Consider the following 27,867-nt stretch of genomic DNA (forward strand, 5'->3'; position numbering starts at 1 on the left):
GGCAGACACGGGGAGGTCAGGGGGCCTGCTTCCTTCCACAGGTCCCTGGCAGCTCTGCATCCCCAGTGCCTCACCGACTCTTCTTGGCCGCAGCCTGGTCCGGAGCACGCGGATGACCTCGCCATGCCCCGTGAGTGCATAACGGCCCTGACCGGGAGGATCTCGTGGGCGACCATCCAGGACAGGTCCCGATGCCGATTCAGGAGAGCAGGATGGGCCACGTTGCGCCAGAAGGTTGTGGGCTCACCTATAGCGAGCGCAGTGGGCACACTGGTTCCCGTTCCTGGACAAGAGAGAGAAGAGAGAGGTGTTTGGTTAAATCAAGTGACTTACATATATAGTATCTTCATTAGGCCTAATGGCATTTTATGAAGTTAGTTATAGTGACTGAGTAAGTCTAGAAAAGACAGGCTATTTTTATTGGTCACGTTATTTTCGTTGACGATGTCTTGAAGTCAAGTGGTTCAATATTGAAATGCAGTTTTCTGTACCACACAGGACAACCACAGGACCACACAGGACCATACAGGACAACCAGGGAAAAGCGACGGTCGGTGGAACTCTGGCGCCACCAAGTGGACAATTGCTTCAGTTCGTTTGTGGCAGCAATGCTGACAGATATACTTGATACAAGATCAAATGTTACGTCAATAGTATTATCTCCAAATTTCCCCCCCCCCCCACACACACACGTAATATATTATTATTCCAATTTAGCAGTTGATCTGGTTTTAACTTAACGCGTCCTCTCATTTCTGATTGGAGGGCGGACGACCACGTGATCTTAGACCCTACAAATGTGTTACTTTGTAACAGTCAAACGTGGTCATTCCTGGCGTTGATCAACTCCCCATCCATGCCACCATTTATTTAAAGCATTAGATTTTTTTATGGAAAACAAAAAGCATACAGAGCTCATTTTGGTGTAACCATAGTCGAATTTGACGTGTCGTAGAATGGCTACTTTCCCCCGAAACCATTATCGGTATCGCTTCTCGGCCTTTTGGCTAAGATCAAGTGTAGTATCTGTTCTTATCAGTTTAATATCTGATACGTCCCCTATCTGGGGACCATATATTAAATTGATTTTTGGAATAGGGAGATGGAATAGGGGCTTGCTCCGTCCACTCCACGCATCGACCTGGTATTGCAGTACCTCCAGGAACGGTGCACCCCCTTTCATTGTAAAGAGAAATCACACCGAGTTGATTCGTTGATCAACTTCATTTCAAAATCAGATAGTGCTGTTCAAATCGGTCACCGTTTTATTGACTACGATAGCTGTTGGGAATGGGGTGCGTTCATCTTCTAATGAAATATTTTTCGTCACGTGCACGGGATACTTACTTGTAAACTTTCCTCAACATTGCATGATCAAAAATATACACACAGAGCTAAGTAATAAAGTAGATTGCTTCTCGGCCTTTTGGCTAAGATCAAGTGTAGTGTCTTTGACAGTGCTGCACTCGATCGGAGAAGCGATCTAATGTTTTTCCTTGTCCTGGGTTAGGTGGTAGTTTATGCTGGTAACAGGTATCACCAGCCAGCTTCAGTCCATACCGCACCAGGAGTAAAAACTCCCCAAATACAGGTGTACCAAGCTTGTAGCGTCATAACCCAAGGCTCAAGGCTGTAATCGCTGCCAAAGGTGCTTCAACAAAGTACTGAGTAAAGGGTCTGAATACTTCAATGCATTCAAGAGAACTGGGAACTCAGAAAAACAAAAATGCAATGGTCATCCAACTAGGAATTCCCAAGTCTTTACAAAGCTTTAACTTTTCGACCTGAAGACTGAAGTTGATCCGTTTTGTTTGTCTGTTCCCAGTTGTCTTTATAAAAACAGAATCGTTCTCTTTGATTGATGCACCACCTCATCTCAGCCAATCAGAAAACCGGGACCGGCCCATCTTCGTAGGTCAGTCACAATGTTTTAATACAGATTATTATGACAACAGAAAAATCCCGCTCACGAAAATGGTTTGCTCCTTCAGACAGTGAGTCATGTGACCATGGCTTGCTATATAAAGCAGCTAGCTAACATAATGTCCCTGCAACAGCCCATCTGTGAAAAGGACCTGCGAGTTGTTGCCCATTCTAATGTTCAAGGCATGGAAGGCCTTCAGTTACTGTTTGAATGAACATTAGAATGGGAAAACTCATAGGTCCTGGCTGTTGCAGCAGACGACCACACCGGGTTCCTATCAGATAAAAACAACAAGAAGAGGCTCCCAGTGGGCACGTGATCATCAACACTGGACAACTGAGGAGTGGAAAAGCAGTGCCTGCTCCAACTAATCCTGGTTCCTGTTGCGTCCTGCTGATGTCAGGGTTTGGCGTAAGCAGCATATGAGTCCATGGCCCCATCCTGCCTGGTGTCAACGGAACAGCCTGGTGGTGTAATGGTGTGGGGAATGTTTTCCTGGCACACGTTAGGTCCCTTGATACCAATTCAGCAAACATTTCCATGCCACTAAGAATTCAGGCTGTTCTGGAGGCAAAGGGGGGGGTCCGATCAGGTGCACCTAGTACACAGAGTATACAAAAGAAAGAACACCTGCTCTTTCCATGACAGACTGACCAGGTCAATGAGGAGTTCCTATTGGCTGATACACTGACTGGACAGAACATTAGGAACACCTGCTCTTTCCATGACAGACTGACCAGGTGAAAGCTGCGATCCCTTAAATCCACTTCAGTGTAGATCAGAGCTGCCCAACCCTCTTCCTAGAGATCGACTGTTCTGTTGGTTTTCATTCCAAGTAGATCTCCAGGAAGAGGGTTGGACGGAAAACCCACAGGACAGTAGATCTCCAGGAAGAGGGTTGGACGGAAAACCCACAGGACAGGAGGTCTCCAGGAAGAGAGTTGTACTGAAAACCCACAGGACAGTAGATCTCCAGGAAGAGGGTTGCGCTGGCCTGGTGTAGATGGAGTGGAGACACGTTCAAGAATAATTTAAGCCTCGATACAATTCAGACATGGACTAAAGTTTGTGTGCCCCATTCAGTGGATGAATGGGCACGGAAAATGCTAAGTGCCTTTGAAGGGTAGTAGGTGCCAGGCGCACCGGTTTGAACGGGGTAGGGTAGTAGGTGCCAGGCGCACCGGTTTGAACGGGGTAGGGTAGTAGGTGCCAGGCGCACTGGTTTGAACAGGGTAGGTTAGTAGGTGCCAGGCGCACTGGTTTGAACAGGGTAGGGTGGTAGGTGCCAGGCGCCCTGGTTTGAACGGGGTACGGTGGTAGGTGCCAGGCGCACTGGTTTGAACGGGGTACGGTAGTAGGTGCCAGGCGCCCTGGTTTGAACGGGGTACGGTAGTAGGTGCCAGGCGCACTGGTTTGAACGGGGTACGGTGGTAGGTGCCAGGCGCACTGGTTTGAACGGGGTACGGTGGTAGGTGCCAGGCGCCCTGGTTTGAACGGGGTACGGTGGTAGGTGCCAGGCGCACTGGTTTGAACGGGGTACGGTAGTAGGTGCCAGGCGCCCTGGTTTGAACGGGGTACGGTAGTAGGTGCCAGGCGCACTGGTTTGAACGGGGTACGGTAGTAGGTGCCAGGCGCCCTGGTTTGAACGGGGTAGGGTAGTAGGTGCCAGGCGCACTGGTTTGAACAGGGTAGGGTGGTAGGTGCCAGGCGCCCTGGTTTGAACGGGGTACGGTGGTAGGTGCCAGGCGCACTGGTTTGAACGGGGTACGGTAGTAGGTGCCAGGCGCCCTGGTTTGAACGGGGTACGGTAGTAGGTGCCAGGCGCACTGGTTTGAACGGGGTACGGTGGTAGGTGCCAGGCGCACTGGTTTGAACGGGGTACGGTGGTAGGTGCCAGGCGCCCTGGTTTGAACGGGGTACGGTGGTAGGTGCCAGGCGCACTGGTTTGAACGGGGTACGGTAGTAGGTGCCAGGCGCCCTGGTTTGAACGGGGTACGGTAGTAGGTGCCAGGCGCACTGGTTTGAACGGGGTACGGTAGTAGGTGCCAGGCGCCCTGGTTTGAACGGGGTACGGTAGTAGGTGCCAAGCGCACTGGTTTGAACGGGGTACGGTAGTAGGTGCCAGGCGCACTGGTTTGAACGGGGTACGGTAGTAGGTGCCAGGCACACCGGTTTGAACGGGGTAGGGTAGTAGGTGCCAGGCGAACTGGTTTGAACGGAGTAGGGTAGTAGGTGCCAGGCGCACCGGTTTGAACGGGGTAGGGTAGTAGGTGCCAGGCGAACTGGTTTGAACGGAGTAGGGTAGTAGGTGCCAGGCGCACCGGTTTGAACGGGGTAGGGTAGTAGGTGCCAGGCGCACCGGTTTGAACGGGGTAGGGTAGTAGGTGCCAGGCGCACTGGTTTGAACGGGGTAGGGTAGTAGGTGCCAGGCGCACCGGTTTGTGTCAAGAACTGCAACGCTGCTGGGTTTTTCACACTCCAGTTTCCCCTGTGTATCAATAATGGTCCACCACCCAAAGGACATCCAGCCAACTGGACACAACATGTGGAATGCTGTTGACACCGTGTGTGAGAGTGTGTGTGTGTGTGAGAGTGTGTGTGTGTGTGAGAGTGTGTGTGTGTGTGAGAGAGAGAGTGTGTGTGTGTGTGAGAGAGTGTGTGTGTGGGGTGTGTGTGTGTAAGAGTGTGTGTGTGTGTGGGTTGGGAGGTGTGTGGGTATTTAGTCTAAGTAATTCTGTGAGCAGCTCTGGAGGTTTTGTGGTTCGGGGGGGTAATAACAGGACGACTCCAGACTTGAGTGATTCAGAGAGAACAGTAGTTCCAACCAATAGCCTTGTTTCCTGGGAAATACAATGTTTTGTTGGTGTGAACCAGCCAACCTGGACTGTTTTTGCAGTATGCCGACCCCTTTCATTACATACTCTGGATTAGTCACCGAGTTGCCAGATTGGGTCGCCAAGTTGCCAGATTGGGTCGCCGAGTTGCCAGATTTGTGATCTCTTACCAAAGGCGTTGAGGGGGGGAAAAAACGGGAGATTAAGAGCTCTAAAATAATTCAGACCGGACAACGTAAACTTTTAAATTATCTTTTTAATTCCACATACATGAAATAACAGTTATGCTTGGGTGTTTCGTATGAAAATTTCCAAAAAAGACATGGACAAAGACAACCAGCCCGACAACAACCTCCCTTTTCTCCCCGTTAACTAGTTCTGAACCGCAAGCAGCAAAAGAAAACCCTCAAATGAAAATAAAAACCTCAACTGGGGAAAGAAGAAGCAGCAACTAGATGAACAACGAGGGAAAATTCTTCCTCGCTCTGCTGGTTTAAAACAGTCTGAGTATTAGGTGTCCTCTTTGTTCTAGACTTTTCCCAAACCTCCTACTTGACACAGAAATACAAAATGGCGTTAGCAGGTCAGTGAAACTGAAGAAGAAGAAGAAGAAGCTGAAGCAGAACAGTGACAGTTTAATGGAATGTAACATCACTATCCAAGGTTTTCCTCTCAGCTGGAACCCTACATAGTGCACTACTGGAACCCTACTCCCTACATAGTGCACTACTGGAACCCTATTCCCTACATAGTGCACAGGTGTTTGACCAAGGTCCATAGGGTTCTGGTCTAAAAGTAGTGTACTTTATAGGGAATAGGGTGCCATTTGGGGAGCAGCACAAGGACCACGCCAACCCACCATCGATAAGACGCCTCAGGACTATCCCCTAATGCTCCTGCCGTCAGTCGCCTGGCTACAGACTACAACCGCTCGCTGCTGTCTCCTCCAAGCAAGAGAAACTGAAGTCGAACCACAAATGAATCAAGCAATGTTGTCAAGCACAAGATCTTTACCATGTAGACAGGTAGAGGACTAGACCAGGTTCATTCCCAACCTGAACACAGGTAGAGGACTAGACCAGGTTCATTCCCAACCTGAACACAGGTAGAGGACTAGACCAGGTTCATTCCCAACCTGAACACAGGTAGAGGACTAGACCAGGTTCATTCCCAACCTGAACACAGGTAGAGGACTAGACCAGGTTCATTCCCAACCTGAACACAGGTAGAGGACTAGACCAGGTTCATTCCCAACCTGAACACAGGTAGAGGACTAGACCAGGTTCATTCCCAACCTGAACACAGGTAGAGGACTAGACCAGGTTCATTCCCAACCTGAACACAGGTAGAGGACTAGACCAGGTTCATTCCCAACCTGAACACAGGTAGAGGACTAGACCAGGTTCATTCCCAACCTGAACACAGGTAGAGGACTAGACCAGGTTCATTCCCAACCTGAACACAGGTAGAGGACTAGACCAGGTTCATTCCCAACCTGAACACAGGTAGAGGACTAGACCAGGTTCATTCCCAACCTGAACACAGGTAGAGGACTAGACCAGGTTCATTCCCAACCTGAACACAGGTAGAGGACTAGACCAGGTTCATTCCCAACCTGAACACAGGTAGAGGACTAGACCAGGTTCATTCCCAACCTGAACACAGGTAGAGGACTAGACCAGGTTCATTCCCAACCTGAACACAGGTAGAGGACTAGACCAGGTTCATTCCCAACCTGAACACAGGTAGAGGACTAGACCAGGTTCATTCCCAACCTGAACACAGGTAGAGGACTAGACCAGGTTCATTCCCAACCTGAACACAGGTAGAGGACTAGACCAGGTTCATTCCCAACCTGAACACAGGTAGAGGACTAGACCAGGTTAATTGCATGAGTTGAGAACTTCCCCTCCCCCATCAACCCACATGTAACACCATGTTGCTCCGCCCACAAATAATTATACGCTCAGTAGACAAGTCCCTCCCCCCAACATACCATAATATACGTCCCAAAACCCCTCCCACAACCAAGTCCTGGAAAGCAACAACTCCCACAACCAAGTCCTGGAAAGCAACCCCTCCCACAACCAAGTCCTGGAACGAAACCCCTCCCACAACCAAGTCCTGGAACGAAACCCCTCCCACAACCAAGTCCTGGAACGAAACCCCTCCCACAACCAAGTCCTGGAACGAAACCCCTCCCACAACCAAGTCCTGGAACGAAACCCCTCCCACAACCAAGTCCTGGAACGAAACCCCTCCCACAACCAAGTCCTGGAAAGAAACCCCTCCCACAACCAAGTCCTGGAAAGAAACCCCCCCACAACCAAGTCCTGGAACGAAACCCCTCCCACAACCAAGTCCTGGAAAGAAACCCCTCCCACAACCAAGTCCTGGAAAGAAACCCCCCCACAACCAAGTCCTGGAACGAAACCCCCCCACAACCAAGTCCTGGAACGAAACCCCTCCCACAACCAAGTCCTGGAAAGAAACCCCTCCCACAACCAAGTCCTGGAAAGAAACCCCCCCACAACCAAGTCCTGGAACGAAACCCCTCCCACAACCAAGTCCTGGAAAGAAACCCCTCCCACAACCAAGTCCTGGAAAGAAACCCCCCCACAACCAAGTCCTGGAACGAAACCCCCCCACAACCAAGTCCTGGAAAGCAACCCCTCCCACAACCAAGTCCTAGAAAGCAACCCCTCCCACAACCAAGTCCTAGAAAGCAACCCCTCCCACAACCAAGTCCTAGAAAGCAACCCCTCCCACAACCAAGTCCTAGAAAGCAACCCCTCCCACAACCAAGTCCTAGAAAGCAACCCCTCCCACAACCAAGTCCTGGAAAGCAACCCCTCCCACAACCAAGTCCTGGAAAGCAACCCCTCCCACAACCAAGTCCTGGAAAGCAACCCCTCCCACAATGATTCCCGAAAGAAGAGTAAACGTATGGAGGTGTGATACGACGTGACAGACAGAACTAAAGAGAAGCGTTGGGCAGGATGAGGTGGTCAGTCTGTCTGTCTCAGTGTTGATAGATAGAGGATGATGACAGTCAGTCAGACAGACAGACCAGGAAACAGGAACCAGGTCAGTCTCTACCCTCCTCAGCATCCTCTCCATCTCCCTGGTTGTCTGAGGTCCACAGCTACAGAGATGAGAGAGAGGACAGAGATGAGAGGACAGAGAGGAGAGAGAGGACAGAGATCAGAGAGAGGACAGAGACCAGAGAGAGGACAGAGACCAGAGAGAGGACAGAGACGAGAGAGAGGACAGAGACGAGAGAGAGGACAGAGACGAGAGAGAGGACAGAGACGAGAGAGAGGACAGAGACGAGAGAGAGGACAGAGACGAGAGAGAGGACAGAGACGAGAGAGAGGACAGAAATCAGAGAGAGGACAGAGATCAGAGAGGACAGAGACGAGAGAGAGGACAGAGACGAGAGAGAGGACAGAGACGAGAGAGGACAGGGATTAACAACATGTTAAAAAAGACTGTAGGTCAACATACACAATACATGTCAGTTGAGCTGACCTCGGACTGAGTACATTCACTCATTCTACATTCTAATCATTTAGCAGACTCTCTGATCCAGAGCCACTTACAGTAGTGAATCATTTAGCAGACTCTTTAATCCAGAGACACTTACAGTAGTGAATCATTTAGCAGACTCTCTGATCCAGAGACACTAACAGTAGTGAGTCATTTAGCAGACACTTTAATCCAGAGACACTTACAGTAGTGAATCATTTAGCAGACTCTCTGATCCAGAGACACTAACAGTAGTGAGTCATTTAGCAGACTCTTTAATCCAGAGACACTTACAGTAGTGAATCATTTAGCAGACTCTCTGATCCAGAGCCACTTACAGTAGTGAGTCATTTAGCAGACTCTCTGATCCAGAGCCACTTGCAGTAGTGAGTCATTTAGCAGACTCTCTGATCCAGAGCCACTTACAGTAGTGAGTCATTTAGCAGACTCTCTACTGTAGTGAGCAGAGTGCATACATTTTCATATTTGTTCCTACTGGGTAGACAGGTTACGTAGCTCCTCTACCTTTGTCTCCGGAATATGTGACCGAAACAAATGGAGTGAGAGACACTAGTGACTCTCCGACATCATAAGTCAACCCAGTGACAACAGGGAACTATGATTTTAGTACACGACACTTACTGTCAAGTTGTCTCTCAGTAGCTGCATGATCAAGGTGCTGTCTTTGTAGGAGTCTTCACTCAGAGAATCCAGCTCTGCAATAGCGTCATCGAATGCCTGCAGGAGAACAGAAAATAAATAAATCACAGTGTTGTTCTACATTTCATACTGGATGACTGCGTATCGTTGGGTTTGGAGCTGGAGAGAAAGGCATCTCTCACTGTTACTTGGTCGCGTGACATTAAAACCTGGAAGGAGAGAGGGGTCACGCGCTTAGCTAGAACCTTCTCACCTCGACTCTTGTAGGCCCTCATGTCGTTCATCAGGTTCTCCTGTAGGTGACAGGGCGATGTGTGGACAGAAACTGGGTGCTTCACAAAGCACGATCAAATGAGCCAGTCATTTTGAGAAACATTAAGAAAGTTTAGTTAATTTGACTCAAATTAAACAAATAGAGCAGTTATCTACCTTTGATAAGCAGCTAGTTAACTCCCATACCAATTTCAAATGTTTCTGAACGAATATCTGACTAACTCAGAAATATGACGTTATTTCAGAATGAAAGTTAATTATGTTAGCTAGCTATCCCCAGTTAGATAATGCTCTGTGACGTTATGTTAGCTAGCTATCCCCAGTTAGATAATGCTCTGTGACGTTATGTTAGCTATCCCCAGTTAGATAACGCTCTGTGACGTTATGTTAGCTAGCTATCCCCAGTTAGATAACGCTCTGTGACGTTATGTTAGCTAGCTATCCCCAGTTAGATCATGCTCTGTGACGTTATGTTAGCTAGCTATCCCCAGTTAGATAACGCTCTGTGACGTTATGTTAGCTAGCTATCCCCAGTTAGATAACGCTCTGTGACGTTATGTTAGCTAGCTATCCCCAGTTAGATAATGCTCTGTGACGTTATGTTAGCTAGCTATCCCCAGTTAGATAATGCTCTGTGACGTTATGTTAGCTATCCCCAGTTAGATAACGCTCTGTGACGTTATGTTAGCTAGCTATCCCCAGTTAGATAACGCTCTGTGACGTTATGTTAGCTAGCTATCCCCAGTTAGATCATGCTCTGTGACGTTATGTTAGCTAGCTATCCCCAGTTAGATAACGCTCTGTGACGTTATGTTAGCTAGCTATCCCCAGTTAGATAACGCTCTGTGACGTTATGTTAGCTAGCTATCCCCAGTTAGATAACGCTCTGTGACGTTATGTTAGCTAGCTATCCCCAGTTAGATAACGCTCTGTGACGTTATGTTAGCTAGCTATCCCCAGTTAGATAACGCTCTGTGACATTATGTTAGCTAGCTATCCCCAGTTAGATTATTCTCTGTGACATTATGTTAGCTAGCTATCCCCAGTTAGATCATGCTCTGTGACATTATGTTAGCTAGCTATCCCCAGTTAGATAATGCTCTGACATTATGTTAGCTAGCATCAATTCCAATGATTTTACAGAGCTACGGTTCATATAAGTAAATTGAAAATCAATTCATTAGGCCCTAACCTATGAATGTCACATGAATGGGAATAGAGATAATCTGTTGGTCACAGATCCCTTCAAAAAAAAAAAACCTTAGGGGGTATTTGGCGTGACCAACATTTACCTCATGCAGCGAGACACATCTCCTTCACAGAGTTGATCAGGCTGTTGATTGTGGCCTGGGGAATGTTGGGTAGCCTGTCTGGTAAGTATGCAGGCCATGGAAGAACTGGGACATTTTCAACTTCCAGGAATTGTGTACAGATCCTTGTGACATGGAGCCATGGATAATCCCGCTGAAACATGAGGTGATGGCGGCGGATGGATGGCACGACAATCCGTCACGGTATCTCTGTGCCTTCAAATCAATAAAAATGCAATTTTGTTCGTTGTCCGTAGCTTACGCCTGCCCATACCATAACCCCACCGCCACCATGGGGCCCTCTGTTCACAACGTTGACATCAGTAAACACCATAACCCCACCGCCACCATGGGGCCCTCTGTTCACAACGTTGACATCAGTAAACACCATACCATAACCCCACCGCCACCATGGGGCCCTCTGTTCACAACGTTGACATCAGTAAACACCATAACCCCACCGCCACCATGGGGCCCTCTGTTCACAACGTTGACATCAGTAAACACCATACTATAACCCCACCGCCACCATGGGGCCCTCTGTTCACAACGTTGACATCAGTAAACACCATAACCCCACCGCCACCATGGGGCCCTCTGTTCACAACGTTGACATCAGTAAACACCATAACCCCACCGCCACCATGGGGCCCTCTGTTCACAACGTTGACATCAGTAAACACCATACCATAACCCCACCGCCACCATGGGGCCCTCTGTTCACAACGTTGACATCAGTAAACACCATAACCCCACCGCCACCATGGGGCCCTCTGTTCACAACGTTGACATCAGTAAACACCATACCATAACCCCACCGACACCATGGGGCCCTCTGTTCACAACATTGACATCAGTAAACACCATACCATAACCCCACCGCCACCATGGGGCCCTCTGTTCACAACGTTGACATCAGTAAACACCATACCATAACCCCACCATGGGGCCCTCTGTTTACAATGTTGACATCAGTAAACACCATACCATAACCCCACCTCCACCATGGGGCCCTCTGTTCACAACGTTGACATCAGTAAACACCATACCATAACCCCACCATGGGGCCCTCTGTTTACAATGTTGACATCAGTAAACACCATACCATAACCCCACCTCCACCATGGGGCCCTCTGTTCACAACGTTGACATCAGTAAACACCATACCATAACCCCACCATGGGGCCCTCTGTTTACAATGTTGACATCAGTAAACACCATACCATAACCCCACCTCCACCATGGGGCCCTCTGTTCACAACGTTGACATCAGTAAACACCATACCATAACCCCACCATGGGGCCCTCTGTTCACAATGTTGACATCAGTAAACACCATAACCCCACCGCCACCATGGGGCCCTCTGTTCACAACGTTGACATCAGTAAACACCATACCATAACCCCACCATGGGGCCCTCTGTTCACAACGTTGACATCAGTAAACACCATACCATAACCCCACCATGGGGCCCTCTGTTCACAACGTTGACATCAGTAAACACCATACCATAACCCCACCATGGGGCCCTCTGTTTACAATGTTGACATCAGTAAACACCATACCATAACCCCACCTCCACCATGGGGCCCTCTGTTCACAACGTTGACATCAGTAAACACCATACCATAACCCCACCATGGGGCACTCTGTTTACAATGTTGACATCAGTAAACACCATACCATAACCCCACCATGGGGCCCTCTGTTCACAACGTTGACATCAGTAAACACCATACCATAACCCCACCATGGGGCCCTCTGTTTACAATGTTGACATCAGTAAACACCATAACCCCACCACCACCATGGGGCCCTCTGTTCACAACGTTGACATCAGCAACCACCATACCATAACCCCACCTCCACCATGGGGCACTCTGTTCACAACGTTGACATCAGTAAACCCCTCTCAAACACAACGCCACACTGCCCGGTACAGTTAAAACCGGGATTAATCCGTGAAGAGCACACAGGGTAGCCTAGTGGTTAGAGCGTTGGACTAGTAACCGAAAGGTTGCAAGTTCAAATCTGTCATTCTGCCCCTGAACAGGCAGTTAACCCACTGTTCCTAGGCCGTCATTAAAATTAAGAATTTGTTCTTAACTGACTTGCCTCGTTAAATAAAGGATAAATAAATACAAACTTCTCCAGCGTACCAGTGGCCATCGAAGGTTGAGCATTTCCCCACTGAAGTCGGTTACGATGCCGAACTGCAGTCAGGTCAAGACCCTGGTGAGGACGACGAGCAGATGAGCTTCCCTGAGACGGTTTCTTGACAGTTTGAGCAGAAATTCTTCAGTTGTGTCAACCCACGGTTTCATCAGCTGTCTGGGTGGCTGGTCTCAGATGATCCCCGAGGTGAAGAAGCTGGATGTGGAGGTCCTGGGTTGGCGTGGTAACACGTGGTCTGCGGTTGTGAGGCCGGTTGGAAGTACAGCAAACATTTTCTAAGACGACGTTGGAGGCGGCTTATGGTAGAGGAATTTACATTAAATTATGTTTTGTGACTAAACTGCAATTTTTAGAGTGGCCTTTTATTGTGACTGTGTAATGATCATGCTGTTAAATCAGCTTCTTGATATGCCACACCTGTCAGGTGGATGGATTATCTTGGTAAAGGAGAAATGCTCACTAACAGGTAGTAAACAAATTTGTGCATAAAATTTGAGATAGTATTTTTGTGAGTATGGAACATTTCTGGGATCTTTTATTTCAGCTCATGAAACACGGGACCAACACTTTACCTGTTGCGTTTATATTTTTGTCCAGTATAGATGCGCAATGGATTATGATCATTGTAGTTAATTACCACATTTTATGCGCTTAACTACGTATAATATTGGCCTGTTGGAAACTACAACTCCCTACTGCCTCACAGTTCAGGCTGGATCTGATTTATCTCTAGAGAAACTACAACTCCCTACTACATCACAGTTCAGGCTGGATCTAGAGCAGTGACCCCAGGTATAAAGGCCCTAGAGCAGTGACCCCAGGTATAAAGGCCCTAGAGCAGTGACCCCAGGTATAAAGGCCCTAGAGCAGTGACCCCAGGTATAAAGACCCTAGAGCAGTGACCCCAGGTATACAGACCCTGGAGCAGTGACCCCATGTATAAAGACCCTAGAGCAGTGACCCCAGTGACCCCAGGTATACAGACCCTAGAGCAGTGACCCCATGTATAAAGACCCTAGAGCAGTGACCCCAGGTATAAAGACCCTAGAGCAGTGACCCCAGGTATACAGACCCTAGAGCAGTGACCCCAGGTATAAAGACCCTAGAGCAGTGACCCCAGGTATAAAGACCCTAGAGCAGTGACCCCAGGTATAAAGACCCTAGAGCAGTGACCCCAGGTATACAGACCCTAGAGCAGTGACCCCAGGTATAAAGACCCTAGAGCAGTGACCCCAGGTATACAGACCCTAGAGCAGTGACCCCAGTGACCCCATGTATAAAGACCCTAGAGCAGTGACCCCATGTATAAAGACCCTAGAGCAGTGACCCCAGTGACCCCTGGTATAAAGACCCTAGAGCAGTGACCCCAGGTATAAAGGCCCTAGAGCAGTGACCCCAGTGACCCCATGTATAAAGACCCTAGAGCAGTGACCCCATGTATAAAGACCCTAGAGCAGTGACCCCATGTATAAAGACCCTAGAGCAGTGACCCCATGTATAAAGACCCTAGAGCAGTGACCCCAGGTATAAAGACCCTAGAGCAGTGACCCCAGTGACCCCATGTATAAAGGCCCTAGAGCAGTGACCCCATGTATAAAGACCCTAGAGCAGTGACCCCATGTATAAAGACCCTAGAGCAGTGACCCCAGGTATAAAGGCCCTAGAGCAGTGACCCCAGTGACCCCATGTATAAAGACCCTAGAGCAGTGACCCCATGTATAAAGACCCTAGAGCAGTGACCCCATGTATAAAGACCCTAGAGCAGTGACCCCATGTATAAAGACCCTAGAGCAGTGACCCCATGTATAAAGACCCTAGAGCAGTGACCCCATGTATAAAGACCCTAGAGCAGTGACCCCATGTATAAAGACCCTAGAGCAGTGACCCCATGTATAAAGACCCTAGAGCAGTGACCCCATGTATAAAGACCCTAGAGCAGTGACCCCATGTATAAAGGCCCTAGAGCAGTGACCCCATGTATAAAGGCCCTAGAGCAGTGACCCCATGTATAAAGACCCTAGAGCAGTGACCCCAGGTATAAAGACCCTAGAGCAGTGACCCCAGTGACCCCAGATATAAAGACCCTAGAGCGGTGACCCCAGGTATAAAGGCCCTAGAGCAGTGACCCCAGGTATAAAGGCCCTAGAGCAGTGACCCCAGGTATAAAGGCCCTAGAGCAGTGACCCCAGGTATAAAGGCCCTAGAGCAGTGACCCTAGGTATAAAGGCCCTAGAGCAGTGACCCCAGGTATAAAGGCCCTAGAGCAGTGACCCCAGGTATAAAGGCCCTAGAGCAGTGACCCCAGGTATAAAGGCCCTAGAGCAGTGACCCCATGTATAAAGACCCTAGAGCAGTGACCCCATGTATAAAGACCCTAGAGCAGTGACCCCAGGTATAAAGACCCTAGAGCAGTGACCCCATGTATAAAGACCCTAGAGCAGTGACCCCAGGTATAAAGGCCCTAGAGCAGTGACCCCAGGTATAAAGACCATAGAGCAGTGACCCCACGTATAAAGACCCTAGAGCAGTGACCCCAGTGACCTCATGTATAAAGGCCCTAGAGCAGTGACCCCAGGTATAAAGACCCTAGAGCAGTGACCCCAGGTATAAAGGCCCTAGAGCAGTGACCCCAGGTATAAAGGGGTCACTTCAGTCCCAAACCAATCTTTTTCTTCTTCTTCTATAACTCAGGCACCGACGACCCTTTGAAAACAACCCGCGACCCACCAGTCGAGACTCTCTGCCCTATCAGCTGTTAACCTCATCATCAAGCGGCCATCTTGGACGGGCTCATAACCACATACCGTCTTGGCCAGTTTGCAGGCCTGCTCGGGGGAGTTGAGGATCTCGTAGTAGAAGACAGAGAAGTTGAGAGCCAGGCCCAGACGAATCGGGTGGGTGGGTTGCATGTCCTTCTTGCTGATCTCAAACGCATCCTTATAGGCCTCCTGGGAGTTACCGATGATGGCTGGAGAGAGAAGAGAGGAGAGAGGGAGAGAGGAGAGAGGAAGAGAGGAGAGAGGAGAGAGGAGAGAGGAAGAGAGGAGAGAGGAAGAGAGGAGAGAGGAAGAGAGGAAGAGAGGAGAGAGGAGAGAGGAATATACTACTTTAAATACATCTCTTTAAGGGGATAACAGCAACAGTCATTTTGATGAATAACCTTTTAATTTCAGACAGTGTTAAGTCTTTAAGATTAGAAATGATAACAACCCCCCCCCCCCCCCCAAAAAAATACAACTTGAAAAACTAAAGAGCAAGAAAAACCTGGCATGTTGTGGGCTGGAGGTAACGTCTGTAGTCAGGGAGTGAAAGAGATAACGTTATCACAATGGTTGTCGTGGTAAAGGTGGGCGGGACCGTGGGCCTACGAGGAGCATTAAGTTAAGGTCTACTTCCTGTGCCAGTTCCAGAGGTGGAGACTAGACGACGTCTTCCACTGTGCAGCTCAACACAACAGACTGACACGAAGAGGAACCGAGCCCTGCTTTAACTTCCTGTTCACACATTCTCTCTCTGATTAGCATCTACTGGTCTCCCTCACAGCTTCCTGCAGTCACTAGAACCAGCCTCTACTGGCCTCCCTCACAGCTTCCTGCAGTCACTAGAACCAGCCTCCCTCACAGCTTCCTACAGTCACTAGAACCAGCCTCCCTCACAGCCTCCTGCAGTAACTAGAACCAGCCTCCCTCACAGCTTCCTTCAGTCACTAGAACCAGTCTCTACTGGCCTCCCTCACGGTTTCCTTCAGTCACTACAACCAGCCTCAGCTGGCCTCCCTCACGGTTTCCTTCAGTCACTACAACCATCCTCTACTGGCTTCCCTCACAGCTTCCTTCAGTCACTACAACCAGCCTCCCTCACAGCTTCCTTCAGTCACTACAACCAGCCTCAGATGGCCTTCATTCAGAATATCTGGCCACAAACACACTATACTGGGACCATACAGTATAATTTATCATTTATTTCCCAAAGTAATGTGGACCCCACCCCAATATAAAAAGGCAAAGTTAATAAATGTTAAACTAACCCCACAACCCATTAGGAATCTACTCTACTTCTTTCCTTTAGAGGATCATTGGAGCTGGCTTGGTGGTGATAACACACCTAACCCTAATGACCCCTATGAACAACACACCTAACCCTAATGACCCCTATGAACAAGACACCTAACCCTAATGACCCCGCTATGACCCCTATGAACACACCTAACGCTAATGACCCCTATGAACAACACACCTAACCCTAATGACCCCTATGAACAAGACACCTAACCCTAATGACCCCGCTATGACCCCTATGAACACACCTAACCCTAATGACCCCTATGAACAACACACCTAACCCTAATGACCCCGCTATGACCCCTATGAACAACACACCTAACCCTAATGACCCTGCTATGACTCCTATGAACAACACACCTAACCCTAATGACCCCTATGAATAACACACCTAACCCTAATGACCCCGCTATGACCCCTATGAACACACCTAACCCTAATGACTCCTATGAATAACACACCTAACCCTAATGACCCCGATATGACCCCTATGAATAACACTAGGATTATGTAGGACACACCCCTATGCATCAGAGGGCCCAATGAGGTCAGTTTCCTGGCAAGGTAAGGTTTATAGAAAACCTAAAGCCCTGGATCAACCAGAGGGCCACAGCTCTACTGCTGCATCACAAAGTAAACAGGCCACACCCTTCTCTTCCCCTCTCTCTCTCTCTCTCTCTCTCCTAGTGGCCCACCGGGCCGCTGAGCCAGCCGCCACCGGGCCGCTGAGCCAGCCGCCACCGGGCCGCTGAGCCAGCCGCCACCGGGCCGCTGAGCCAGCCGCCACCGGGCCGCTGAGCCAGCCGCCACCGGGCCGCTGAGCCAGCCGCCACCGGGCCGCTGAGCCAGCCGCCACCGGGCCGCTGAGCCAGCCGCCACCGGGCCGCTGAGCCAGCCGCCACCGGGCCGCTGAGCCAGCCGCCACCGGGCCGCTGAGCCAGCCGCCACCGGGCCGCTGAGCCAGCCGCCACCGGGCCGCTGAGCCAGCCGCCACCGGGCCGCTGAGCCAGCCGCCACCGGGCCGCTGAGCCAGCCGCCACCGGGCCGCTGAGCCAGCCGCCACCGGGCCGCTGAGCCAGCCGCCACCGGGCCGCTGAGCCAGCCGCCACCGGGCCGCTGAGCCAGCCGCTACCGGGCCGCTGAGCCAGCCGCTACCGGGCCGCTGAGCCAGCCGCTACCGGGCCGCTGAGCCAGCCGCTATAATTCCATGAATGGCGCGGTATCCAACCAGCCACCCAGGAGGCCCTGAAATCAACTATTTAATTCCCTTTGCCAACGACAAGGAGGCACGCAGAACGGCAACTCCTCTATTTAAAAAAGGGGACAATGAGCTGTCCAAATCAGCTGTCCAAAAAGACGACTCAATGATTGTTATTTTCTAGACAGAAGATACAAAAAAATTGTTGTTTCACTTCATTTCATTCAATTCAACCCCAGACATCCTTCAGGACTGAAACACTGTCTAAAGTACTGTCACCCTGATTCATCAAAGACTGTCACATCCCCCCAAAATAAAAGAAGTAGACGGCCCATTACGCCACAAAAGGTTGATATCAAAACATCTACCTGTTCCCCAACACAGACACACACACCCGTCTACCTGTTCCCCAACACAGACACACACACCCGTCTACCTGTTCCCCAACACAGACACACACACCCGTCTACCTGTTCCCCAACACAGACACACACACCCGTCTACCTGTTCCCCAACACAGACACACACACCCGTCTACCTGTTCCCCAACACAGACACACACACCCGTCTACTTGTTCCCCAACACAGACACACACACCAGTCTACCTGTTCCCCAACACAGACACACACACCAGTCTACCTGTTCCCCAACACAGACACACACACCCGTCTACCTGTTCCCCAACACAGACACACACACCCGTCTACCTGTTCCCCAACACAGACACACACACCCGTCTACCTGTTCCCCAACACAGACACACACACCAGTCTACCTGTTCCCCAACACAGACACACACACCAGTCTACCTGTTCCCCAACACAGACAGACCTGTCTACCTGTTCCCCAACACAGACAGACCTGTCTACCTGTTCCCCAACACAGACAGACCTGTCTACCTGTTCCCCAACACAGACAGACCTGTCTACCTGTTCCCCAACACACACCCGTCTACCTTTTCCCCAAAACACACACCTGTCTTCCTGTTCCCCAACACAGACACCTGATTGGCTAGCACAAAGGGACTTATCACAGGGCTTACCGGCTTTCTCCTCTCCAACCGCCACCTCGGCTAAGTAGCGGTAGTAATCTCCTTTCATTTTCAAATAGAACACTTTACTCTCGGCCGGAGTAGCATTGGGGATGAGGAACTGGTTCAGAAGACCCTGTAGAGAGAGAGACAGACGGAAGACAAGTTTTTGTTAGAAATATGCAAATCAGACACCCAGCCACCACACTCCGTTATTTACATGTGAATTGTTGGCTCTAGTCTACAGCACCGTCATTTGCAGCTCTGCAAAAGGTATCACCTAACATTGTATAGGCAGGTCTAGACCCCCCAGCACCAGTTTCTCTGGAAATCACATCTAGTCGTGTGATGTAGTAGTAGAGAGTTGTAGTTTCCAGCTGTGTGATGTAGTAAGGGAGTTGTAGTTTCCAACTGTGTGATGTAGTAGTAGAGAGTTGTAGTTTCCAGCTGTGTAATGTAGTAGGGAGTTTTAGTTTCCAGCTGTGTGATGTAGTAGTGAGTTTTAGTTTCCAGCTGTGTGATGTAGTAGTAGGGAGTTGTAGTTTCCAGCTGTGTGATGTAGTAGGGAGTTGTAGTTTCCAGCTGTGTGGTGTAGTAGTAGGGAGTTGTAGTTTCCAGCTGTGCGATGTAGTAGGGAGTTGTAGTTTCCAACAGGCCAATATTCTACACACAGTGCATTCGGAAAGTATTCAGACCCCTTGACTTTGTCCACGTTGTTACGTTAGAGCCTTATTCTAAATGCATCAATCTATATACAATACTCCATAATGACAAAGCAAAAACAGGTTTAGAGATTTATGAAAACTTAAAATTAAACCGTAAATGTTACAATAACATAAGTATTCAGACCCTTAACTCAGTACTTTGTTGAAGCCCCTTTGGCAGTAATGCCCTGAACCACCCGACTCCTCTAGAACCACATGATTGACTCATCTAGAACGTGGATCCCCGAACTCGGTCCTTGGGGCCCACCCTGGGTGAGAGAGAGAGAGACATCCCCTGGGTGAGAGAGAGAGAGAGAGAGAGACATCCCCTGGGTGAGAGAGAGAGAGAGAGAGAGAGACATCCCCTGGGTGAGAGAGAGAGAGAGACATCCCCTGGGTGAGAGAGAGAGAGAGAGAGAGAGACATCCCCTGGGTGAGAGAGAGAGAGAGAGAGAGAGACATCCCCTGGGTGAGAGAGAGAGAGAGACATCCCCTGGGTGAGAGAGAGAGAGAGAGAGAGACATCCCCTGGGTGAGAGAGAGAGAGAGACATCCCCTGGGTGAGAGAGAGAGAGAGAGACATCCCCTGGGTGAGAGAGAGAGAGAGAGACATCCCCTGGGTGAGAGAGAGAGAGAGGAGACATCCCCTGGGTGAGAGAGAGAGAGAGAGACATCCCCTGGGTGAGAGAGAGAGAGAGAGACATCCCCTGGGTGAGAGAGAGAGAGAGAGACATCCCCTGGGTGAGAGAGAGAGAGACATCCCCTGGGTGAGAGAGAGAGAGACATCCCTGGGTGAGAGAGAGAGAGAGAGAGACATCCCCTGGGTGAGAGAGAGAGAGAGAGAGAGACATCCCCTGGGTGAGAGAGAGAGAGAGAGAGAGAGACATCCCCTGGGTGAGAGAGAGAGAGAGAGAGAGAGACATCCCCTGGGTGAGAGAGAGAGAGAGAGAGAGAGAGAGACATCCCCTGGGTGAGAGAGAGAGAGAGACATCCCCTGGGTGAGAGAGAGAGAGAGAGAGACATCCCCTGGGTGAGAGAGAGAGAGAGAGACATCCCTGGGTGAGAGAGAGAGAGAGACATCCCCTGGGTGAGAGAGAGAGAGACATCCCCCTGGGTGAGAGAGAGAGAGAGAGACATCCCCTGGGTGAGAGAGAGAGAGAGACATCCCCTGGGTGAGAGAGAGAGAGAGAGAGACATCCCCTGGGTGAGAGAGAGAGAGAGAGACATCCCCTGGGTGAGAGAGAGAGAGAGAGAGACATCCCCTGGGTGAGAGAGAGAGAGAGACATCCCCTGGGTGAGAGAGAGAGACATCCCCTGGGTGAGAGAGAGAGACATCCCCTGGGTGAGAGAGAGAGACATCCCCTGGGTGAGAGAGAGAGACATCCCCTGGGTGAGAGAGAGAGAGAGAGACATCCCCTGGGTGAGAGAGAGAGAGAGAGACATCCCCTGGGTGATAGAGAGAGAGAGAGACATCCCCTGGGTGAGAGAGAGAGAGAGACATCCCCTGGGTGAGAGAGAGAGAGAGACATCCCCTGGGTGAGAGAGAGAGAGAGACATCCCTGGGTGAGAGAGAGAGAGAGAGACATCCCCTGGGTGAGAGAGAGAGAGAGAGACATCCCCTGGGTGAGAGAGAGAGAGAGAGACATCCCCTGGGTGAGAGAGAGAGAGAGAGAGAGAGAGAGAGACATCCCCTGGGTGAGAGAGAGAGAGAGAGACATCCCCTGGGTGAGAGAGAGAGAAGACATCCCCTGGGTGAGAGAGAGAGAGAGAGAGGACATCCCCTGGGTGAGAGAGAGGAGAGAGACATCCCTGGGTGAGAGAGACACCCCTGGTGAGAGAGAGAGAGAGAGCATCCCCTGGGTGAGAGAGAGAGAGAGAGAGAGACATCCCCTGGGTGAGAGAGAGAGAGAGACATCCCCTGGGTGAGAGAGAGACATCCCCTGGGTGAGAGAGAGAGAGAGAGACATCCCCTGGGTGAGAGAGAGAGAGAGAGAGACATCCCCTGGGTGAGAGAGAGAGAGAGACATCCCCTGGGTGAGAGAGAGAGAGACATCCCCTGGGTGAGAGAGAGAGAGAGAGAGACATCCCCTGGGTGAGAGAGAGAGACATCCCCTGGGTGAGAGAGAGAGAGAGAGAGACATCCCCTGGGTGAGAGAGAGAGAGAGAGAGAGAGAGAGACATCCCCCTGGGTGAGAGAGAGAGAGAGAGAGACATCCCCTGGGTGAGAGAGAGAGAGAGAGACATCCCCTGGGTGAGAGAGAGAGAGAGAGAGAGAGAGAGAGACATCCCTGGGTGAGAGAGAGAGAGAGAGAGACATCCCCTGGGTGAGAGAGAGAGAGAGAGAGAGACATCCCCTGGGTGAGAGAGAGAGAGAGACATCCCCTGGGTGAGAGAGAGAGAGAGAGACCATCCCCTGGGGTGAGAGAGAGAGAGAGAGACATCCCCTGGGTGAGAGAGAGAGAGAGAGACATCCCCTGGGTGAGAGAGAGAGAGGGACATCCCCTGGGTGAGAAGAACATCCCCTGGGTGAGAGAGAGAGAGAGAGACATCCCCTGGGTGAGAGAGAGAGAGAGACATCCCCTGGGTGAGAGAGAGAGAGAGAGACATCCCCTGGGTGAGAGAGAGAGAGAGACATCCCCTGGGTGAGAGAGAGAGAGAGACATCCCCTGGGTGAGAGAGAGAGAGAGACATTCCCCTGGGTGAGAGAGAGAGAGAGAGACATCCCCTGGGTGAGAGAGAGACATCCCCTGGGTGAGAGAGAGAGAGAGACATCCCCTGGGTGAGAGAGAGAGACATCCCCTGGGTGAGAGAGAGAGAGACATCCCCTGGGTGAGAGAGAGAGAGAGAGACATCCCAAAGCTTGATGAGTTGGTTTATTTGAATCAGCTGTGTTGTGCTAGGGCAAAAACCAGGTGGTGTCTCTCTCTCTCTCACCTGAGACACCTGTCCCTCTCAGAGTGTCTCTACAACGGGACCGACAGGTGAGGAATGGTCTAACGAGCTGAACGAGGCCCTACGAACTGGCTAACAGCTAATTACACTGAGCTGATTACTGTCAGACCAGGGCTCTAACCAGGCAGGCAGGAAAACCTCAATCATTTCAAGAGGGAGGGAGGGACAAGGTTTGGGTGAGAGCCCCAGTCGTAGCACCTCTCGTCAATAGCTTTACATAGCAAACTGGTTGGCGGAAATTAGAGAGCACCTCCCCTTCCCCAGTCGTCTTACCAGCACATCGTTACAGATCTCCTTCAGTTCCTTCTCTATCTTCTCCCTGTACTCCTTGGCCATGGCCTGCTTCTTCTCGCTGCCCTCAGTCTTCTGCTCGATGCTGGACACCACCCTCCAGGAGGAACGCCGAGCGCCCACCACGTTCTTATAGGCCACAGAGAGGAGGTTCCGCTCCTCGTTGGACAACTGGGTGCCTTCCTCCGTCACAGCCTTCATGGAGGCCGCCATGTCGTCGTAGCGCTCGGCCTGCTCCGCCAGCTTGGCCTTCTGGACCAGCTCCTTCTGAACCACCTCGCTCTTGTCAACCATGGCTACTCAGGACTGAGGACAGAGAAGAAGAAACATGGCTGCCATGGTTACTGGGGACTGAGGAGAGAGAGAAGAAACATGTCAACCATGGTTACTGGGGGACTGAGGAGAGAGAGAAGGGACTGAGAAGAGAGATAAGGGACTGAGAAGAGAGAAGAAGGAACACGTCAACCATGGTTACTAGGGACTGAGGAGAGAGAGAAGAAACATGTCAACCATGGTTACTAGGGACTGAGGAGGGAGAAGAATAAATATCAGCCATGGTTACTAGGGACTGAGGAGGGAGAAGAATAAATATCAACCATAGTTACCAGGGTCTGAGGAGAGAGAATAATAAATATCAACCTTGGTTACTAGGGACTGACGAGGGAGAAGAAGAAAAGTAGCCATGGTTACTAAGGACCGAGGAGAGAGAAGAAACATGTCAACCATGGTTACTAGGGACCGAGGAGAGAGAAGAAACATGTCAACCATGGTTACTAGGGACCGAGGAGAGAGAAGAAACATGTCAACCATGGTTACTAGGGACCGAGGAGAGAGAAGAAACATGTCAACCATGGTTACTAGGGACCGAGGAGAGAGAAGAAACATGTCAACCATGGTTACTAGGGACCGAGGAGAGAGAAGAATAAATATCAACCATGGTTACTAGGGACCGAGGAGAGAGAAGAATAAATATCAACCATGGTTACTAGGGACTGAGGAAGGAGAAGAAGAAACATGTCAACCATAGTTACCAGGGTCTGAGGAGAGAGAATAATAAATATCAACCATGGTTACTAGGGACTGAGGAGAGAGAAGAAGAAACATATCAACACCATGGTTACCAGGGACCGAGGAGAGAGAAGAAGAAACATATCAACACCATGGTTACCAGGGACCGAGGAGAGAGAAGAAGAAACATATCAACACCATGGTTACCAGGGACCGAGGAGAGAGAAGAAACATGTCAACCATGGTTACTAGGGACCGAGGAGAGAGAAGAAACATGTCAACCATGGTTACTAGGGACCGAGGAGAGAGAAGAAACATGTCAACCATGGTTACTAGGGACCGAGGAGAGAGAAGAAACATGTCAACCATGGTTACTAGGGACCGAGGAGAGAGAAGAAACATGTCAACCATGGTTACTAGGGACCGAGGAGAGAGAAGAAAACATGTCAACCATGGTTACTAGGGACCGAGGAGAGAGAAGAAACATGTCAACCATGGTTACTAGGGACCGAGGAGAGAGAAGAAACATGTCAACCATGGTTACTAGGGACCGAGGAGAGAGAAGAAACATGTCAACCATGGTTACTAGGGACCGAGGAGAGAGAAGATTAAACATGTCAACCATGGTTACTAGGGACCGAGGAGAGAGAAGAAACATGTCAACCATGGTTACTAGGGACCGAGGAGAGAGAAGATTAAACATGTCAACCATGGTTACTAGGGACCGAGGAGAGAGAAGATTAAACATATCAACACCATGGTTACCAGGGACCGAGGAGAGAGAAGAAGAAACCTGTCTACACCATGGTTACTAGGGACCGAGGAGAGAAGAAGAAACATGTCAACCATGGTTACTAGGGACCGAGGAGAGAAGAAGAAACATGTCAACCATGGTTACTAGGGACCGAGGAGAGAGAAGAAACATGTCAACCATGGTTACTAGGGACCGAGGAGAGAGAAGAAACATGTCAACCATGGTTACTAGGGACCGAGGAGAGAGAAGATTAAACATATCAACACCATGGTTACCAGGGACCGAGGAGAGAGAAGAAGAAACCTGTCTACACCATGGTTACTAGGGCCCGAGGAGAGAAGAAGAAACATGTCAACCATGGTTACTAGGGACTGAGGAGAGAAATGTTGGCATGGCATGTGTCTGGAATGGCTGATACAATACAGGAGAGAAATGTTGGCATGTCGTACAGGGTAAAGCTGCAGTTGAGCGCCCCTGGACGGAGAGCAAGTGTCCTACTCAAGGGCACACTGGTAAAGGATTGTTGTTACAATCTGAACCCAGAAGCCCTGCAGTTACCAGCTCCATTCCCAGCGCACGACTCGGGATTCAAATTGACAACTGCCCACACCAACACGGAACAAAGTCCAGGAAATCTAACCTATAGCTAGCACCAAAGCAAACAACTCATAAACTCAGGGTAATTCCTGATAAATAAATAAAAACAACCACCAGAAAAAGTTTAAATATCACTAAACGTAGCCGTTTGTTCTTCATGTAATCTAGAAACGAAAGTGAGGTGCGGTTGTGATCCACAATGTAACAAATGCAAAGTATAAACCAGGACCGCCCAAAACAGACAGCAGTGAGAATAGTTCTACACCGAATCAATAACCGACATCTGCTGGTACCATGCAGAATGGCCCACGGGTCTACAGACAACACTGATGTACCACGTTCAATCAATCCCATATTTTCCATTCCGTAATATATACACATGTAGACTAGCCTGGTACTGTGGCTTGGGGGTCATGTGAGACGTGCACTGTGGATTTCCGCTAACACGCTATGGCGCCTTCGCGCTGGAAACATTATCCAGGTTAAGACCTGATATGTACGACACCCCAGTGAAAGCACACTAGCCTGGTTCCTACCGTGTAAAGAAAAACGCGGATGTGCATTCACTCCCTGCCATGCCACACCCATGTTGTACCTGTTGTAAACGATTAGCACAGAATGGCAAGCATTTACACACACAGATGGCGATGGACATACTGTACAATTCATGTACTGTTAGTTAGCTACATTGAATGTCCAACGTTAAGATTGATTCATCGCTGAGTTCGCTATAAATGGCCAACCGGAGGATGTCGTCCCCGCCTTAAAATGACAACGGTATTACTACTGTTTCTCATTTCTCACCCGGAAAGTACTAGTGAACCCGGCATTGCTCACAATCAAACCGTGCCTGGGACATAGCTAAGCTACGATCGATCAAAATGAAAGGGTTTTAAATAGTCAGATTAGGTTTGCTATTTTATTTATACGAGTTAGTTAGCTAACAAGGCCGCTAACTGAGTTATCCATGCGAGTAAAGTGTTGGTCGTGATCTGCCTCCAAAAAACCGACGGGGGATTTTTTAAATGTTTATTCCAACGACAACATGTTTTAAATATCAAATAACTGTTTTGAGTCAGTAAACGACGAATACTGGGTCCAAAAACGGTTTTATATTTAGCTAGTGAGCCAGCTAGGTTTGTGCCGACCAAGCCCATGTTGAATAAACTCAGTTGGTTTAGCCGAGCTACATGTCTGCTATTGCTAACTAAATTCAACAGATTAGCTAACATGCAATTGTCGACCACAATAGGTAGAAAAAGAAAAAGGTAACTACTTGAAACCAACTCGAAACCTGACAAGATGCACACAAAAAAAACCTGTCCTAGCGAGAACAAACCCCCCAAAGAAACAAAACAGGTAGCTATTGTTCTTTGGCTCGGCTAGCTACATTCCTAGCTAACGTTAGCCACCTGACAAAAAACTAACTGGATCTCTAACCGTTACATATACTACCCGCTATTTTTCCCTCAAAGTAAGATCCATTGTGAACACATACATACATCAAAACATTTGTTAAACGTGAATCTAACATGACTTTTTTTTAACTTAGAACAGGCCTCTTACCTGAGTGCAAAGGGCTAGTGGTGTTGTCGGTGTGGCTCGCTAGCTACGTTACACAGCTGCTTCTCTCACAACCGGTCTGAATGTCGAGTCCACGGGGTTTCCCTCCAATCACACCCCAGCAGCAGGGACGCACTGGGGGTCACTAGTTACCACAGCCACAAAGTCATGTTTTTTATTTATTGTGAACACAACAAATAAAATAAAAACAGTCAGATTTGATTTGATTTTTTATTTATTTTATTATGAACAACAACAAATTTTAAAAAACAAAGTCAGATTTTTTATTTATATTTTATTTATTATGAACACATAATAAATAATATGACTAATATAATAATATAATATGCTTATTATATTTATATATTATATTATATATGCCCCGCTTATTTCTAAAAAAATGTATCTTATTAAAAATCTGATAAAAAAAAAAAAAAAAATACCTTTAAAACACACTGCTCACATTATTCCTTAACCTTAAATGAAAGACCAAAAAGAAACGTTTTTTTGTTTTGTGCTTTCAATGAATTTATATGATTATAGCCAATCTGGACTTTACTGGCTGTGGTAACTAGTGACAACAGCAGGGAGCGGGTGACGTCAAAGGATACCATGGCAACCCGTGATTGACGTGATGGTTTACCGACCGTTCGATGAGAAACTCCTTTATCAGAAGAGGTGTAGGGCAGGCTATGAGAAGATGTTGGTTTTGCAACCTATTTAAATTATAATAAAAATATACTTATATACCCTACCTGTGATTGATTATCTCACCGCTGTCACCTACATAGCAATTTGGGGGAATAGTCAGAATGGGGGCGTAAAACCACTTAACAGGTAAAAATGTCAGAATCTTCTATGTTGAACAAACATGTGGTATTGACAGTCTAATACATGTAGATCATTTGCGAGTGTTTGAGGACGTCACAAACGACCTAACTAGAACACAGAACACAGAGTTTGCCTGATAGAAGGTCTATTTCTGTTCTCCAGTCAGTTTCCAT

General features: G+C 49.2%; 1 protein-coding gene and 1 non-coding gene across 2 annotated transcripts; one reads left to right on the forward strand and one right to left on the reverse strand.

Annotated features, from left to right (window-relative positions):
- Positions 1–987: 987 nt before the first annotated feature.
- Positions 988–1,178, forward strand: LOC116359347 (U2 spliceosomal RNA). Its single transcript, XR_004206686.1, has one exon. It is a non-coding gene; the product is annotated as a U2 spliceosomal RNA (small nuclear RNA).
- A 3,818-nt stretch (positions 1,179–4,996) lies between these two features.
- LOC109876793 (14-3-3 protein beta/alpha-A-like) lies at positions 4,997–26,997 on the reverse strand. Its single transcript, XM_031811901.1, has 6 exons — positions 26,867–26,997; positions 22,924–23,247; positions 19,008–19,131; positions 15,510–15,673; positions 8,929–9,024; positions 4,997–7,903 (listed from the first exon to the last, which is right to left on the reverse strand). The coding sequence occupies exons 2-6, from the start codon at positions 23,233–23,235 to the stop codon at positions 7,847–7,849; spliced, it is 753 nt and encodes a 250-aa protein (XP_031667761.1). The 5' UTR covers positions 23,236–23,247; positions 26,867–26,997; the 3' UTR covers positions 4,997–7,846.
- Between the last annotated feature and the right edge of the window lie 870 nt (positions 26,998–27,867).

The sequence above is a fragment of the Oncorhynchus kisutch genome, unplaced genomic scaffold (assembly GCF_002021735.2).
Source record: "Oncorhynchus kisutch isolate 150728-3 unplaced genomic scaffold, Okis_V2 Okis02a-Okis13b_hom, whole genome shotgun sequence".
NCBI classification, from domain to species: Eukaryota; Metazoa; Chordata; class Actinopteri; order Salmoniformes; family Salmonidae; genus Oncorhynchus; species Oncorhynchus kisutch.

Bases quoted from the DNA above. Each gene is read 5' to 3' on its own strand.
- LOC109876793 (XM_031811901.1), bottom strand. From the start codon at position 23,235: ATGGTTGACAAGAGCGAGGTGGTTCAGAAGGAGCTGGTCCAGAAGGCC. The intron at 15,674-19,007 runs GTAAGCCCTGTG...TTCTCTCTCCAG, and splicing joins GGTTGGAGAGGAGAAAGCCG to CCATCATCGGTAACTCCCAG. The intron at 7,904-8,928 runs GTAAGTGTCGTG...TCATCTCTGTAG, and splicing joins TACTGAGAGACAACTTGACA to CTGTGGACCTCAGACAACCA.